This window comes from Myodes glareolus, chromosome 22, assembly GCF_982192425.1.
Source record: "Myodes glareolus chromosome 22, mMyoGla1.1, whole genome shotgun sequence".
In the NCBI taxonomy this organism is placed as follows: domain Eukaryota; kingdom Metazoa; phylum Chordata; class Mammalia; order Rodentia; family Cricetidae; genus Myodes; species Myodes glareolus.
Window position 1 is genome coordinate 20,210,273 of NC_142047.1, and position 15,613 is coordinate 20,225,885.

The 15,613-nt window shown below is 42.0% G+C and overlaps 1 protein-coding gene across 3 annotated transcripts in view; it reads left to right on the top strand.

The window, feature by feature from the left end:
- Window positions 1-5,717: 5,717 nt before the first annotated feature.
- Window positions 5,718-15,613, top strand: part of Rbl2 (RB transcriptional corepressor like 2) — a 52,594-nt gene continuing 42,698 nt past the window's right edge. The window contains exons 1-5 of one of the 3 annotated variants that reach the window (XM_085682025.2): window positions 5,718-6,037; window positions 6,706-6,836; window positions 8,418-8,618; window positions 10,748-10,812; window positions 14,727-14,855. In XM_085682025.2, coding sequence (XP_085538151.2) covers window positions 5,807-6,037; window positions 6,706-6,836; window positions 8,418-8,618; window positions 10,748-10,812; window positions 14,727-14,855 — 757 coding nt within the window. In that variant the 5' untranslated portion in view covers window positions 5,718-5,806. Of the gene's footprint in view, window positions 6,038-6,538; window positions 6,575-6,705; window positions 6,837-8,417; window positions 8,619-10,747; window positions 10,813-14,726; window positions 14,856-15,613 lie in introns of those variants that run through there. The other 2 variants (XM_048426767.3, XM_048426768.3) reach the window with 2 other exon arrangements.

Consider the following 15,613-nt stretch of genomic DNA (forward strand, 5'->3'; position numbering starts at 1 on the left):
TCAAAGTATTGAAATCTAGCAATCAAAAGCCACCTTTGACTCAACTAATTAATATAAATGAAACAATACTAACATGAGCACAAGAGGTGATAGAATGAAATACCTCATCCTAACATGGGGGTTTCCCCTCCTGCTTTTTTTTTTTAAATAGTATGTACACAGTGTTTTGTCCTCATGTATGCTTGCTGGCCAGAAGAGGGCGCCAGATCTCATTACAGATGCGTGTAAACTCTCATTGGTTGCTGGGAATTGATCTCAGGAACTCTGGGAGAGCAGTCAGTGCTCTTAACTGCTGAGCCATCTCCAGCCCCTCCCCCTTTAATTTTACAGACTGCCATTTGCCTCTGTGCCAGTCTGTCTCATCTCTATTCAGAGGTAATCCTTTGTTCCCTTCCCCCTCCTCCTCTCTCTCCTATCTTTGCCCCTTATCTCTGCTCTCTGTCCCTCTGGAGCAAATAAATCTCCTTGGTGTTGAGAATTTGGTCTTGGGTGTCAAGGTCTTGGCTCCTTGGCTCCCTACAGAAGGGGGATAAGTGGGTAAAGACATTGGCCATGAAACCCGACAGCATGAGTCCAAATCCTGGGACCTACTTGGAAAAGAACCAACTCCTACAAGTCATCTTCTGACCTCTGTGGCTCACACATCCACATATATGTAAATGTAATAAAAATCGAAAATAAAACAATGAGGCTCTCAAGATATTGATATTGATAGTATTTACAAAACTGACTTTAAAAAACAAATATTTTTGTCAATTTTAGCAAAGTTTGTCAGGCTTTTAACTCTGTGGAAAACAGTTTTGAAATCAAGTCATTAGTGTTAGAAAAAAAAAAATTCAAGATGAGCCGCTCTGCCGGCTCTAAGAAATCCAAATATATAAGCTTTGTGGTGTCGCTGTTTTCGTGGGTTTTCCCGTTTTCAGCTATGGGTAGCAAGCCATTCAAGACCCTCAATCCAGCCTCTACCCTAAGATGCCTTTTAGAGGCCCTAAAACCCCAGGCCTTATTGCCCTACTTACAGATTCAAAAAACGTCCTCCTTTTAGATAGCATTTTAAAGTGGCCACCTAATGACACCTTTGATCCTGATGTTCTACAGGAGCTTTCTAACTACTGTCATCACACAGGCAAATGGAAGGAGTTTCCTTATATCCAAGCCTTTTACTATCAAAGCTCTAAGTCTCATTGTTATAATCTCTCCTTTCGTGATATCTATATGATCCTATAATAACCTACTTCGTGAAGAGCACAGGTGAGTTTGGGAGCAGGTCAGACTACATGCAGACAAGATCCACCAAACACATGCAACACACCCGCTGTGGGCAGAAGCGGTTCCCAAGCAGGAACCACACTGGGACTATATCACCCCAGGTGAAATTTTAGCTAGGGACCAGTTTTTGAGTTGCCTCCTGGCAGGTCTCCATAAAGCTGCCCTCAAGCCAGTAAACTATAATAAACTCGTAGAGGTCATTCAAGATTATGAAGGAAAATCCTTCTGCATTTTTGGAACGCCTCACTAAAGCCCTGTTAAAGTATACTAACTTAGATCCAGAAACCACGGAAAGCAGACACTTACTCATGACTCATTTTTTTCTCAGTGCTAACGTGACCATTAAGGCTAAACTTAGACGTTTGGAGAAAGGCCCTTTGATCCTACAGGCAGAAGTCTTAGAATTGACTTTTAAGGTATACCGTGCAAGGAATGACAAAGCCCGCAATCATCACTGTCACATGCTAGCCATGGCCTTCCAACTGACCGAGGTGACAGACCACCCGACCCGTGCTGTCTGTGCTGCTCCCTTGTCCCTTGGGGCTTGAGAACCGCCAGGCCCATGTTTCAAATGTGGCAGAGCTGGTCACTGGGCCCGAGCATGCCCTAATCCTCATCTTGGTCCCACAAGACCTTGTCCAAGATGCCACAGGGAAGGACATTGGGCAGTCCTTTGTCCTCGTGCACATTGTGGCATGGGGACATCAAACCCAGAAAATTCCCAAGTTGACCTTCTAGGTCTGGCCATCGACAAGTAAGGCTGCCCGGGCATCTTTGACCTGACCACAACTGTCATCTGTAACAGGGAGCCTCAGGTAATCATCATGGTATCAGGATGGCCCATCTCCTTTCTCTTGGACACCGGTGCCACATACTCGGTACTGACGGAATTCTGGGGGCCTACCTCTCCTAGTTTCCCTATTGTCGGGGTAGGGGAACAGCCTTATCTACCTCAGCAGACCTCACCACTTAACTGTGTTTTTAGGGGGGTTTATCTCATTCATTTTTAGTCATGCCAACCTGCCCAGTACCTCTTATGAGAAGAGATTTTTTTTTTTAGCCAAAGTAGGAACTTCCATTTTGTTTGCTCCTTCCATTCACCTTACCCGAGACTTGCCAACAGCTCCCCTCCTCATTCTAGCCTCCCAAGCTTCCAGCTCCAATGTGTCTTTTCTTCTACCAGCATCTCAGGTGGACCAAGTCTAGGACTCCCAAAACCCCCTTGTTACTGAACACCATTCCCCCATCATTATCCAATTACAAGATCCTACTAAGTACATTACCCAAGCTCAGTACTCCCTCTCTCTCCAGAGCCTTAGGGGACTTAAGCCTATGTCTCTGACCTTCTAAGAAAGAAAACTACTTTGTCCCACCTCTTCTCCCTTTAACACCCCTATACTTGTTAAAATCCTTAATGGAACCTATCCCCTGGTTCACGATTTCTAGCGCATTAACTTTGCAGTGGTCCCTCTTCATCCTGTAGTGCCTAACCCTTACACACTTCTTTCCTCTAACCCTCCAGGAACCTTCCACTTCTCAGTTTTAGATCTCAAGGATGCTTTTTTCTCTATTCCTCTTATCCCTCAATCTCAAAATACCTTTGCCTTCACCGGGCTGACCAAACAGCTAGAAGAGAGGCATTTCTGAGCCCAAACCTACCTCAATCACCTCAAGGAGTCATACAGAACAACCCACATTCTTGCAGACATCCCCTGATACCTGGCAAATTCTGTCCTTCCTAAATCAGCTCTTTCATCCTAATAGCAAAGCTCACCTCCAACTCACCCCTGAGGACTTGGAGTTCTTAAAAGCTATCACTGCCTCTTGTAAAATCTATCAAAAGTCAGATCCCAAGACCAAATGTCATAGTTTGCCTTTTCCCACCCACCAGGTCAGGAGTTCCCTTCCAGGAACTGACTGGAAGCTTGATTTTACTCATAGGCCCACAGTCAGATGAGTTAAATATCTCCTGGTTTTGGTGGACAACACGTCTGGTTGGATTGAAGCATTTCCCACCACTAACAAGAGACAGTTTCTAATGTTCTTCTCTGAGAAATCATCCCTCGGTTTGGAATCCCAGCCTCTCTTCAGTCAGATAATTGCCCAGAGTTTACCTTTCAGATCTCTTAAACTTTATCTAAGGCTCTTAACATTCCCTGGCATTTTCATACCCCATACCACCCTCGGTCTTCAGGGAAGGTAGAGTGAACTAACTGTTCCTCAGAAATGTTCTTATTAACATGTCACAGGAGCTTCACCTCGACTGGGTAAAACTTTTGCCTCTGGCCCTTCTTAGGCTTACGGTTCTCCCCAAAAGCCCCCCTTTTATCTCGCCCTTTGAACTCATGTATGGGTGGCTGGTTTTAACCCCCAGCCTCTCACCTAAAACCTCTCCCCTTCCTGATCACCTGCTTATTCCACTGTTATCCCATCTTCGCTCCCTATTGTGGGATTTTACCGACTACTCATTGTGTCAACCACGTGCCAATTTATGCCCACTGCAAATTAAAATAGGAGATCAGGTACTATTTTCTCCCCCAGACCAATGCCTCTTACCCCTTTCCCCTAAATGGCAGGGCCCCTTTAAAGTAATTCTTGTAACTCCCACAGCTGCCAAGCTCGGGGGACTCTCTCATTGGATCCACCTGTCCCACCTTAAACCTTTTACTCTTCCAACTCAAGATAACCCCTCCTATACAGTAACTCAAACAGGGCCCTGCTCCCTTAAGTTCCAGGGGACACCAAGATCAGTCACTTTTTCTCCAGTTCCAGAAAAATAAAAGTTTCATCACCCTACTCATCCCTCCTGTGCCAAAAACTTCATATACTCTCCCTCTTTCTCCTATCTGCTTTACCAACCTCTCTATATCTCCAAAGTCATACTTAAATTTCCAGTTAACCACTCAGCTGTTATTACAGGGACCATCACTAAACATAGAGCCAAAGATACAAGGACTGCCAAAAGCCCAGGTGGTAAGAAACTAACGAGTTTGGGGAATTCACAGCCCCAAACTTCAAAAACTCACAAAACAGACTTTAACATAACAGGTTTATCACTGACTGCAGCAGTGTCTCCTGGATGTTAAGGTAACACCATGATGCTAAGGAGAACAAGTGCATTAAGATTTGCTTCAGGTAAAACATTAAGGGGTCTAATAATTCCCCTTTCTAATCATTCTCCCTTTTCTTCCCTCCTACCCACTGTCTTTCATTCCAACACTATATCATCATAATCGTAAGCTTTTAAAATTTATTTCTTTTCAAACATTTTTTTCATAAGCTCCAGGGAGCCAATTGAACCTATCTAAATGGACCAGACTGACCCAGAATAAGTATCATTTTATTCTTCCCTTATCATTCCTAGTCTTGGGAACCCCTGGGAAATTCCCTCCTCCACCCACCCCCAAACCCCGCTATCTACCAACTAATCATCAGGATCTAAACTCTTAAGCGGCTTTGTTGCGTGTTTTGTGTTGCAGGATTGTTGCGTGTTTTGTGTTTCCTTCTCACTCACGCCAAGTAATTTCCCTAATTTCAGTCACCTGTCCTGAAATGCCTTTCCATCTTAGATGGAGAAGGATCAGCTTCCCCAGTCCCTGGTCTGCACTGCTACCTTGTTCAGTTGGATTTCCCGTTGCCTGTCCTTACTCACACAACGTTAAATGTGAAAGGTCTGGAAGTTAGGGGTGTCAATCCTGCAAGGGTGTTGGCTAATATAATCTTTATTTTTGAAAACACATTCATGATTACTAGTTTGGTTGAGAGGGTTTTTTTGTTGTTATTGTTGTTGTTGTTTTTGTTTGGTTAATGAGATCTTTCTTGGCCTAATATATCTTTGCCATAGATAGTGTTGACACAGGAGCATCTCTTGAGGAATCCTCTCTGTTGAATTGGCCAGTGGGCCATCTCTAGGCAGATGGGGGGCTGTTTTAGAAGTGCAACTGACCCAGCAAGGAGGAGCTAGCCTGCAAGCGTCCTGCTTTAGCCTCCCTCAGTGATGGACTGTAAAATAAGATACAATAAGCCCTTTCCTCCCCGAGTTGGTTTCTGTCAGTGTTTATCTCAGTAACAGAGACGCAAATTAGAACGTGCAGCTAAGTTATTATCTAGACTTTGGACCTTTTAATCTTTACTATTATCTGAGGAATTCTAGGTGAAAAGGAAGTGTTTGCGTGAAGAGCTTAGATACTAAGGCTTCTCCTGTCGATATTTCTTGGTTATTTTCTCTTCAAAAGAGTCTTCTGAATGGTCTCACTGTTGAGAGACACTTAAAATGGGAGGGAGCGTTCATTTGCCCCTATATGAAGCACAGCTCCTTTTGCTCTTCTTCCACGATTTTTGGTCCCCCTGAGATGCCAGCCGAGACTACATTTCCCAGCAGGCTGTGCTCAGACTTACGGATGCCCGCATGGGACCGAGGGGCTCTGGGGGCGGCACAGTCGTGGTGCCAGCTGCTGACGGGCCGGCGCTTCGCGGTTTGAATGGCTGCGGGCCCGGGCCCTCGGCGCGTCTGAAGAGCCGCGGCCTCCGGTGCGCCATGCCATCTGGAGGCAATCAGTCGCCACCGCCTCCTCCTCCGGCCGCAGCCAGCTCGGAGGAGGAGGAGGAGGATGGCGACGCCGCAGACGGCGCTCAGCCCGCGGGGTCACCGGGCCCTCAGATCCAGCAGCGGTTCGAGGAGCTATGCAGCCGCCTCAACATGGACGAGGCGGCGCGAGCTGAGGCCTGGGGCAGCTACCGCAGCATGAGCGAGAGCTACACGCTGGAGGTGCGCGCGCAGACCATCCGGCGAGGTCGGGGGGGCTCGGTGTGGCTCTGGGGTCGCTTGGTCGTTTGCTCTGCACCATTGCCTCTGCTGTGGCTTTGCCGTCAGAGGAGACGCGTTAAGTTTCGCGTTAAGTTACGTGTGAGAACGGCTTAAGATTTGTCACCCCTCTGCCTACTTCCCCCTGGCAGTTGAAAACCGGTGTAGACACACACATTTGTTGCTGAGCTCGGGCACTCTTTTTGGCTGTCACGCACTTATAGGTTTGTTATGTCCCGTTCTTGGGACGGGGCTTGAGGTTGACAAAAAATGGCCATTCGGGCCAGTGCCTGTCAACTCTGCAGGCACCTCCCATGCATGGGCCAATAGGAAGTGACACGGAAGTCCGGATTGTTTATCAGCTGCCTGTGCTTACGGCCCTTTTATTTTATATATAGCTTATGGAAGGAGCAGGGCATAGAGGCTCATGATTCGAAGGCTAAGCAATACCTATAAGCAATTACCTATAACGCGGTGGTTATGTCCGTGCCATTTTGCCGGGTCGGTGTATTTTGAAATATATATATATTTTTTCATCTCTTCACACATCGAATTCACCCCTCTCCGTTGTTACAGCCCTTAAAAATCTGAGTGACTCTGAACAAGTTTTTAAGCACTGTTTTCTTTTTCAGGGAAATGATCTTCACTGGTTAGCATGTGCCTTATATGTGGCTTGCAGAAAATCTGTCCCAACTGTAAGCAAAGGGACCGTTGAAGGAAACTATGTGTCTTTAACTAGGATCCTTCGATGTTCGGAGCAGAGGTAACTATATTAGAGCTTGAAAAGTAGAATGTAGCTAAAATAAAAGCTTACAAATCCCGCTGGTAATGACAATTCTCTTTGTATACTTTTCTCTGAGCCTCTAACATGTAGACTGCTGAATTTAGAAACTGAGTCATGGTTTTCCTTTACTAATTCAGAGTCAGACTCACATTTTACCAACAAATTTATTTGCATTTTAATGCATTAAAGGTTATGACTCATTGTGTAATGTTAATATAAATTTAAATAAAGATATTGAGCTTTTGAAGATACAACGAATCAAAGGTAGAACAGCCTATTATGTGGCATTATGCTCAGATACATTAAGTTTGTGTTTTAATGTACGTGGAATGTGTAGAAATTCATGTTCTCTGACCCTAAAGAAAGTCCTGTCCACATACCAATATGTTTATTACCATTTGAAAATTCATGATTTTTGTATGTGCATGGTGTTTTTCCACATGCATGTGTGTACATGTGTTTCTGGTGTCTGTGAGGCCAGAAGAGAGCACTGGATGCCCTGGGCCTGGAGTTCCAGGTGGTTGTGAGTCACCATGTGGGTGCTGGAACAGACCTGCATCCTCTGCATGATTGCTTAAATATGACTTGTTATTGTGGAAAGAGGACAGCTCAGGAGAACGAAAGTTTATACAAATATGGAAAAGGAGGAGAGCAGAAAGACTTTTTGTCAGTAAAGAGAGTATCAGTTGATTATCTAATATGTTTTGTGAGCCTAAAACACACCATTATAAAAAGTGATCTGATATCTATTTGTGTATTTACAGATACAGTGTAAAATGTAAAAGCAAACACAAAATTCTACTTTTTATGAATATATGTATGGAAAATTAAGTCCAGAATGGGGGTTTTATTGGGGGGAAGTAGAGAATGAGATTAGGAAGATGTATATATTGAAATTTTGACTGTTTCCATACTAACTTCAGTGTCTTATTTTTTTAAAAAAAATTAAGATTTATTTTATATGTATGAGTATTTTGCCTTCATGTATGAACATGTACCTTGTGCATGTTTAGTGCCCAAGGAGGTCAGAAGGAGACATCAGATCTCCTGGGACTAAAGTGAGACAGAGTCATAAGCTACCTTGTAGGTGCTGGGCATTGAACAAAGATCCTACCAGAAAAGCAAACATTCTTAACTGCTGAGCCATCTCTCCAGCTCCACAGTTTTAGTATTTAAAAGATCTGAGCAGGGGCCAGTGAGATGATGCCACGGGTAAGAGCTCCTGCCACACCCAGTAGGAAAATGTAAGCAGTAAGGTGGACAGTGGTTGAAGGAGGCACCCAGCATCAATTTCTGACTTCCTGTGCATTTCCTCACACTGCCTGGTGAACACACACACACATACACACACGGAAACCTAAGCAATCATAGTCTGAGCAAAGTTGTTTAGGAGATTGGAGTGATAGACAAACGGTAGGAGGTAAAGCTAGCCAAAGGCATGCGTTGATTTTGTCATTGCCGAAATATGATTTGATGAAGTGATTTGGGTTTATTGCTAATTGTATTGGCATAACATCACCTTTATGTTATTAAGGTGCTCACTTTTATTTTTCATATCAGCCTAATTGAATTTTTTAACAAGATGAAGAAGTGGGAAGACATGGCAAATCTACCCCCACAATTCAGAGAACGTACTGAAAGATTAGAAAGAAACTTCACTGTGTCTGCTGTGATTTTTAAGAAATATGAACCCATGTTTCAAGATATTTTTAAATATCCCCAAGAAGAACAACCTCGCCAGCAAAGAGGACGAAAGCAGAGGTATGCTTCTGTGTGTGTTTGGGAACAGCCTTTCTCTGAGCACAGTTCAGAACTCTTTAAAAGGAAACATGATTTCAGAAATTACTTTTTCCTAAGAAGTTGGGCTTTTTTTGAGACAGGGTCTCACTTTGTAGACTTGGGGGCATGGAATTCACTCTGTAGACCAGACTGGCCTCCAATTCATAGAGATCTGCCCGCCTCTGCCTCACAGTCCTGGTATTAAAGATGTGAGCTTCCACATCTGACTTCATATGTTTTTTGTTTTGTTTTTTTAAAATGATAATTTGTTGTTGTTCTTTGCTGTATGTTAGAAGTTGTCTGGCTTCTTTCATAATGCAAAATGTTTGGGTTTTATACTGATATAAAATTTCCTTTTTATTTATTTTTTATGCAGGTTGACACATCAGATCTTAAGTACTTTCTCCAGTTGACTTCCTTGGTATAGATCAGAATCTCATATTTTCTTTTTCTATTATTTAACCTTTGTGTCAAACTGAATGAATGATAGTCCCCTGAAGTCAGTTTGATGTTCATAGCCAATCAACATCAGAGAAACTAGACTGAGTGAGAATAGGGGAATTTTACTACTCTGGACTTGTTTTCTGGTCAAGTTCTACAAAATCAGCTTATCTGGTTTAGTGTTTTCGGTCTTGACAGCTATGGGCAATTACAAGATTAAAAACTGCCCTCGTTTAACATCCAAGTTTGTTTAAAACAGAGAGAGGGAAATTTTGTTTTTAAAGTATATCAAGGAATTTCCTTTAAAACAGTATTCATAAGAAATGTACAAACTGCGATTGGAATGTAAAATGAAATTTAAAAAAGGTACAAGAAGGCTGTGTGTGGTGGTGCACACCTTGGTCCCAACTCTTTGAAGGCAGAGGCAGGCAATCTACAAAGTGAGTTCCAGGATGGTCAGTGTCCTCAGAGAAACCCTGTGTAGAAAAACAACAACAATAACAAAAAAAAAGTGTTCAAGAGGCCAGGTATAGTTACACACAACTGTAATTCCAGCATTAAGGAGGCTGAAGCAGGAGGATCACCTGGACTGTATAAGAGAGATCCTGTCTCGGCCAAAAAGAGAAACAAAACAAAATCAAAAGCCCCTGAAATGGGGGAAGGAATATCACTGTGTAGACAGGCTAGCCTTAAACTCACTAGGTAGCCCAGGCTGGCCTCAAGCTTGTTCTGTCCTATCTCAGTCTCCTGAGTGGAGCTCTCCTTGGCCCCACTGTCCCCAGCTTTGTAGCTATGTGTTCTGAACTCTCGCTTCAAGCTATCTTTGAGTCTTAGTAAGGCTACCATGATTATTTAAAGAAAATACTAAATGTTAGAGTGGCTTATATGTTACAAGCAAAAGAGCCTAAATTTTTTGTTTGAGGCCAATCAATAAATAGTTTATCATATACAATGGCAAAAGGCCATATCTTTTTTTCTTTTTTTGAGACAGGGTGTCATCTAGCCCAGGTATCCTTGAACATGTTAAGTATCCACGCACAGCCATGAACTATAGAAGTCTCCTGCTTCCACCTCCTCAGTGCTGTAAGAAGCTACTTTTAGAAGTCCAACTCTTGTGACTGTGGCCGAGTAGATTGTCTAGTGTTACTCCCAAATACAGGAACTTTGATGGGTGAAGGACAGAGGCCAAGAGAAGCAAGTGGCTGCTCATGCTAGCGCCAGAACTACACTAAGTCTCCTGCTCGTCTCTGGGGTGCGCTGCTTTTCTTGATCCTTATTAAAATCGGCTCCGTAAAGCTGGGCACGATGACACCCACCTGTGATCCTAGCACATGGCAGTGTCAGAGAAATGGAAAGACTTACCCTCTAGATTTGGCTTACATGTCCAGGAATGTGATTTTATAAAAACAGAAATGGTTGTTTCCTTTTTATTTTGTGCCCTATGTATCTTGACCCCCAAAGACTTAGAAAGTCTTTTCTCCCTCTGAACTGCTTTTTCTGTCTCCCAGCTGTTGGCTCTTAGTATTTGGTTGGGGCAGAGCTGCTTGCACATTTCCCCGTCAAGCCAAGTCTGCTTTTCCTCCTGTGTCTGTGGGCTTGTCTCCACTGATTTAGTCATTTTGGATGTCTCTTTGTATTTGTCTTGTGACTTTATTTTTTTCCCCCTCCAGGCGACAGCCCTGTACCACATCTGAAATTTTCCACTTTTGCTGGGTGCTTTTTATATATGCAAAAGGTAAGAGAAGAGGAACATTTCTTTGGATAGGAATTGCTAACCTGCATTTTCAGGCGCTGGTTCTATCAGCTGTATTATGATCAGGAAGAAAGGCCCACTGTTCTCAACAGGATCCTTGAACTATCTTTACAGTATCCACATTTCCTCGTATTAAGTGGCATGCCTGTTCATTTTATACTCTGTGCTCTATGTCTCTGTGACGCGAAGCTATCGTTTTGAATTGTGAATGGAACCCCACTCTGTATCAGCTTGTATCTAGGGCTCAGATCTCCATAAGATGTGTCTGATTCATTGAGTGGGACTGAAGTCCTCACAGTGGTTCTGATGACTTTCTGCATGTCCACAGGTAACTCATGTCTAAACTTAATCAGATACTTAGAATCTTTTTCTCTCCTCTTTTCATTCTGTTACTCTATCCAAGGTTTGCATGCACTGTAATACATCTCTATATAGTGATAATTCTTAACAATCTAAGGAGAAGGTACAGTTATATTCATTCTTTATATATATATATATATATATATATATATAGAGAGAGAGAGAGAGAGAGAGAGAGAGTCTGTAGCTTTTTCTCTATAGACTGTGGCATATGACTGCCACTAAAATAGTTCAATAAGCTGAAAATTGTCAGAACTGGAAGGAGCTTCATGTATACCATAGTCCCACCTTTATGTATTCAGGATACGTTCTAAGACCTGAAGCCAAAGATAGTTCCAACCCCTGTATACTTTGTTGCTATATATACCTACATTAAGTTTAATTTACATATTAGGCACAATAAGAGATAAATGACATTAGTGATAATAAGAACAGAGCTGTTATGTTGATATATAGAGGTTATATAAATGTTATCTCTATCAATTATCTTATTGTACTCTAAATCTTAGCAGCATCCACATATGATTCTTTTAAAGATTTAGTTTTGTTTTATATGTATGGATGTTTTGCCTTCTTGTATACCTGTGCACCATGTGCGTGCAGTACCAGAGGAGGTCAGAAGGGTGCATCCGATATCTTGAACCTGGAGATAGAGATCATTGTGAGGCTCCATATGGGTGCTGGGAGCCAAACACTGAGTTATCTGAAAAAGCAACTGTGCTCTTAACCACTGAGCAATCTCTCCAATAATAAACTTACGTTTTTATTCAAATTAAGGACAGTCATCTTTTCACTCAACAGAAACACTTCCATGTTTTGGCTTTTCTTTGGCAAATTGCTGCATTACTTTAGGGTCATTATTAAGTAAGCTACAGATTACTTGAATAAAATCACTGCCGTATGGAGACAATAGATCATATAACCGTGAAAGCAACTAATTGGCTAGTGGATGCATAGCATATTCAACCTGGATATGCAGAACACAGGGATGATTCATGTTCCAAGTGGCACAGAGCTGGACAGAGCAGAAAAACATGCAATTTTAAACTTAGTCTTTATTTGTCTGAGGCTTACAATGTAGGCCAGGCTGACCTGGAACCTGTGACCCTCCTGCTTCAGTCTCCCTAGTCTTAGATTACAGATATCCTTGCCTGAGAATTATTTCTTAAATTTTCCATTTGGTATATTTTTTTTTGTCTATTGATCAAAGGTAACTGAAACTATAAAAATAAAATCATGGGTAAAGGACAAATTACTAAGAGATTCCCTTTATCAGATCGACTATCTCAACTGACTTGATTTCAAGATTAGGCAGTTAATGCCCAGAAATGTTAAGAATAATGCTAGGATTTGAATCCAGATTTCTTGTCTCCTGGCTTGATGCTGAACGTGCAGATGTGGTCCCCAGGTGTGACGAGATAGCAGCTGGGCCTCTCTAACCCCGGAGAGGAGTCCTCCATCAGCTGTGCGCCCAGCTGAAGGCAGAGTCTTTGTGAACTTTTTAGTTATGCTTTCCATAACAATGATGTTGGCTGCTTTCTTTAGTGCAGTCAGAAGTCACAGTTGTGACCCAGGGTAGGTGTTTGCTTAGTGTACACAAGACCCTGGATTTCCTCCTAAGCACCACAAATATAAAACAAAATAAAATAAATGTGACATAAATTGGTAACATAAAATAAAAGTTTAGACGTAGATAAACTTTCTGTGAAGGCTGCCATGTTAGTTTGTATGACTGATATTACATATGATAGTAATCTTATGATTGTAGTGGATGACTGCCTGGCTACCAGGATTTTAATCTATTTTGTGTGCTTAGGAGCAAATGTATTTGCTAGCATTAGGACTATTAAAATGATGGCAGAGTCTCAGTTAGGCAGGAGACACCACACTTAGCTTCTGGGAGTCTCTGTTGCATCCAAGTATTGCGTTCAGGTGCACAGCACAGCACAGCTCAGTGACTGTGGTGTGCTTGGATCAGTTCTCGTGGGTAACTTAGTTGTTTTCGTTCAGTGTTGGGTGTATTTGTGGGGAAGACAGACTGAGCATGCAGCATATGGACATTTTAGATGATCTCATTCCCAATAAGAAGCTAATTATTTGTATGTTTGTGGATTTGGTATGGCAAGTGACAAGTATGAGCTGTCACTCATGAAGGGGTTTTTGAGCAGAAGACCACTTCCTGTTTTCATATGGTCACATTCCTGGACAGGTAAGCCAAATCTAGAGTCTTTCCAGTTTTCGTTACCTCTTAATTAAACAATAAAATAGCCTGTAAAGTAAGGCCAGGGTCTGAAGTGAGAACTTTCCCGTGTGGGGACTGTCCTGGAATCTCAACTAGAACACACTGTTTCGGGGCCTGAAGACTTTGGGTAGGAGTTACAGTGCTGCTGTTCTTGTCTCCCCCTGCAAGAGCACACAGGAACAAGTTTAGACTTGCCAGTGGTGGTTGTAGCTTATAACCAGTGGGTGTGGCTTCCTAGTTTATGTACAAGAATAGGAGTAGATTTTTAATATTCGACCTTTTATACTAGAGGCAAGCAAGTAAGCTGGATTATATCAATACAGAGTTTAATCTTAGTATTCATTTGCCTTTCTGGCAGCAGCAGGCTTATATTTACTTATTTTTTACTTCAATGTATCCTCTAAAGAAAAAGCATCATGTATCTGGAGACCTAAGGTAGGTGGTAACTTTCTTTGGAAGGAAGTAAAGGAGGAACGTCTAAGATAGACCCAATGAGACAAAGCCAAGTGTATGTGATGCAGACATGCAGGTGGCACTATGTGTGGAAGTGTGGTTCGCGCCTTTGGTCGGCACTATGCGTGCAAATGCAGAGCTGTGACAACAGCTTTTAGACAGACACTGCTAGCAATTCAGTGGAGCTGTTCAGTATTCTTAGGGCAGCACCGCACCAAGGGCGAGCTTGTCTGCTCGGGCTTATGTTTGCTTTTCCGCTACAAGCATTGGCCGTTATCCTCAGGGTAGTGGCTGCCGAGTCAAATGTCTGTATTGCTGTTCTGTTGGATTAATGTGTATAAATGCTTATTACTATATAGAAAAGTATTTTAAAATATTACCATTAGTGCTCTGAAGAAAGGCTTCCTTCTCTAGAGTATGTATATGAGAAAAATCATATACGAATCCAGTGTTTACCTCTAAATATTTCTAGTAATTTTTACTGTAGAAAAACTTTTTTATGTAAAATAATGTATTACAGTTTAAGAGAGTTGGTAAATTTTTGTGTGTTCAGAAATCCAAAGACTAGACCAGTAATAATTAGTTTTAGTAAGTTACTAGCTACTTAATAGATGCCTATTAAATGTGTATTGAATTTAAGTAAAGTTTTAGTCTTCATTGAATTCTTAGACATACATTAAAATATCAGTCCCCCAAAATGTAAATTTGCCAAAACACTTTATCACTCTTGAATCAAGTTGGTATAATGGTGTATGAGTCATTATAATGAAAGAAAGGGATTATTTTAAACTATTGTGGAGTGGATGTCAGTGTAACTCTCTGACTTTCTGTAACCCCATAGGCAACTTCCCCATGATTAGTGATGATCTGGTGAACTCTTACCACCTTCTGCTGTGTGCGTTAGATCTAGTTTATGGAAACGCCCTACAGTGTTCTAATCGCAAAGAACTTGTGAACCCTAATTTCAAAGGTAAGTTTATATGTGAAACATTTGACAACCCATGTTTCCACAAGATTTACTCTTGGGAATTGTTCCCAAATCCAGGTCTGCTAGCATCAGAGGACCGAGTATCAGGACGCTTCGCCATGGAACTGTACAGAGTGCTTAGACTGGAGTCAGCACATCTGCATTTCTTTAAAGTTTTATTTTATCCTGCGCATATGAGTGTTTTGTCTGCATGTGGTGTTTGTGTACCACATGCATGCCTGGTGCTCTCAGAGGCCAACCAGAAGGGGAGTGTCCAATCCCGTGGAACTGGGCTTACAGATGGCTGTGAACCATGGGTGCTGGGAATTGAACCTGGGTTTTCTGGAAGAGTAACCAGTGCTCTTCACTGCTGAACCATCACTCCAGTCCCTAACCCACCCCCCTTTAAAAACAAAAGCAAATGTCACCACTAAAATATCATTTAGTCTTAAGTGAGAACTTTAGAAGCTTTTGAAAAATACATTGAAAAGAGAAGAACTTAGAAACGGAGAGTATCAAAGATCACTCTAAAGTCATGGTACTATTTTTGACTGTTAGCAAGTTTTGTGCACTCCAGGTAGCAAAAAGAATTTAATTAAAGAATATCATTTCAATTCTTTTGCTATAGGAAAATAAAATTCTAAAATAAAATCTTTATTCTCTAGGTGACAAGTATGAGAGTCATACTCATTTTAGCAACGTATATATTATGCTTTAAATTATGTAATTGCTATAAACCATACATGTGAATACCGAGGATA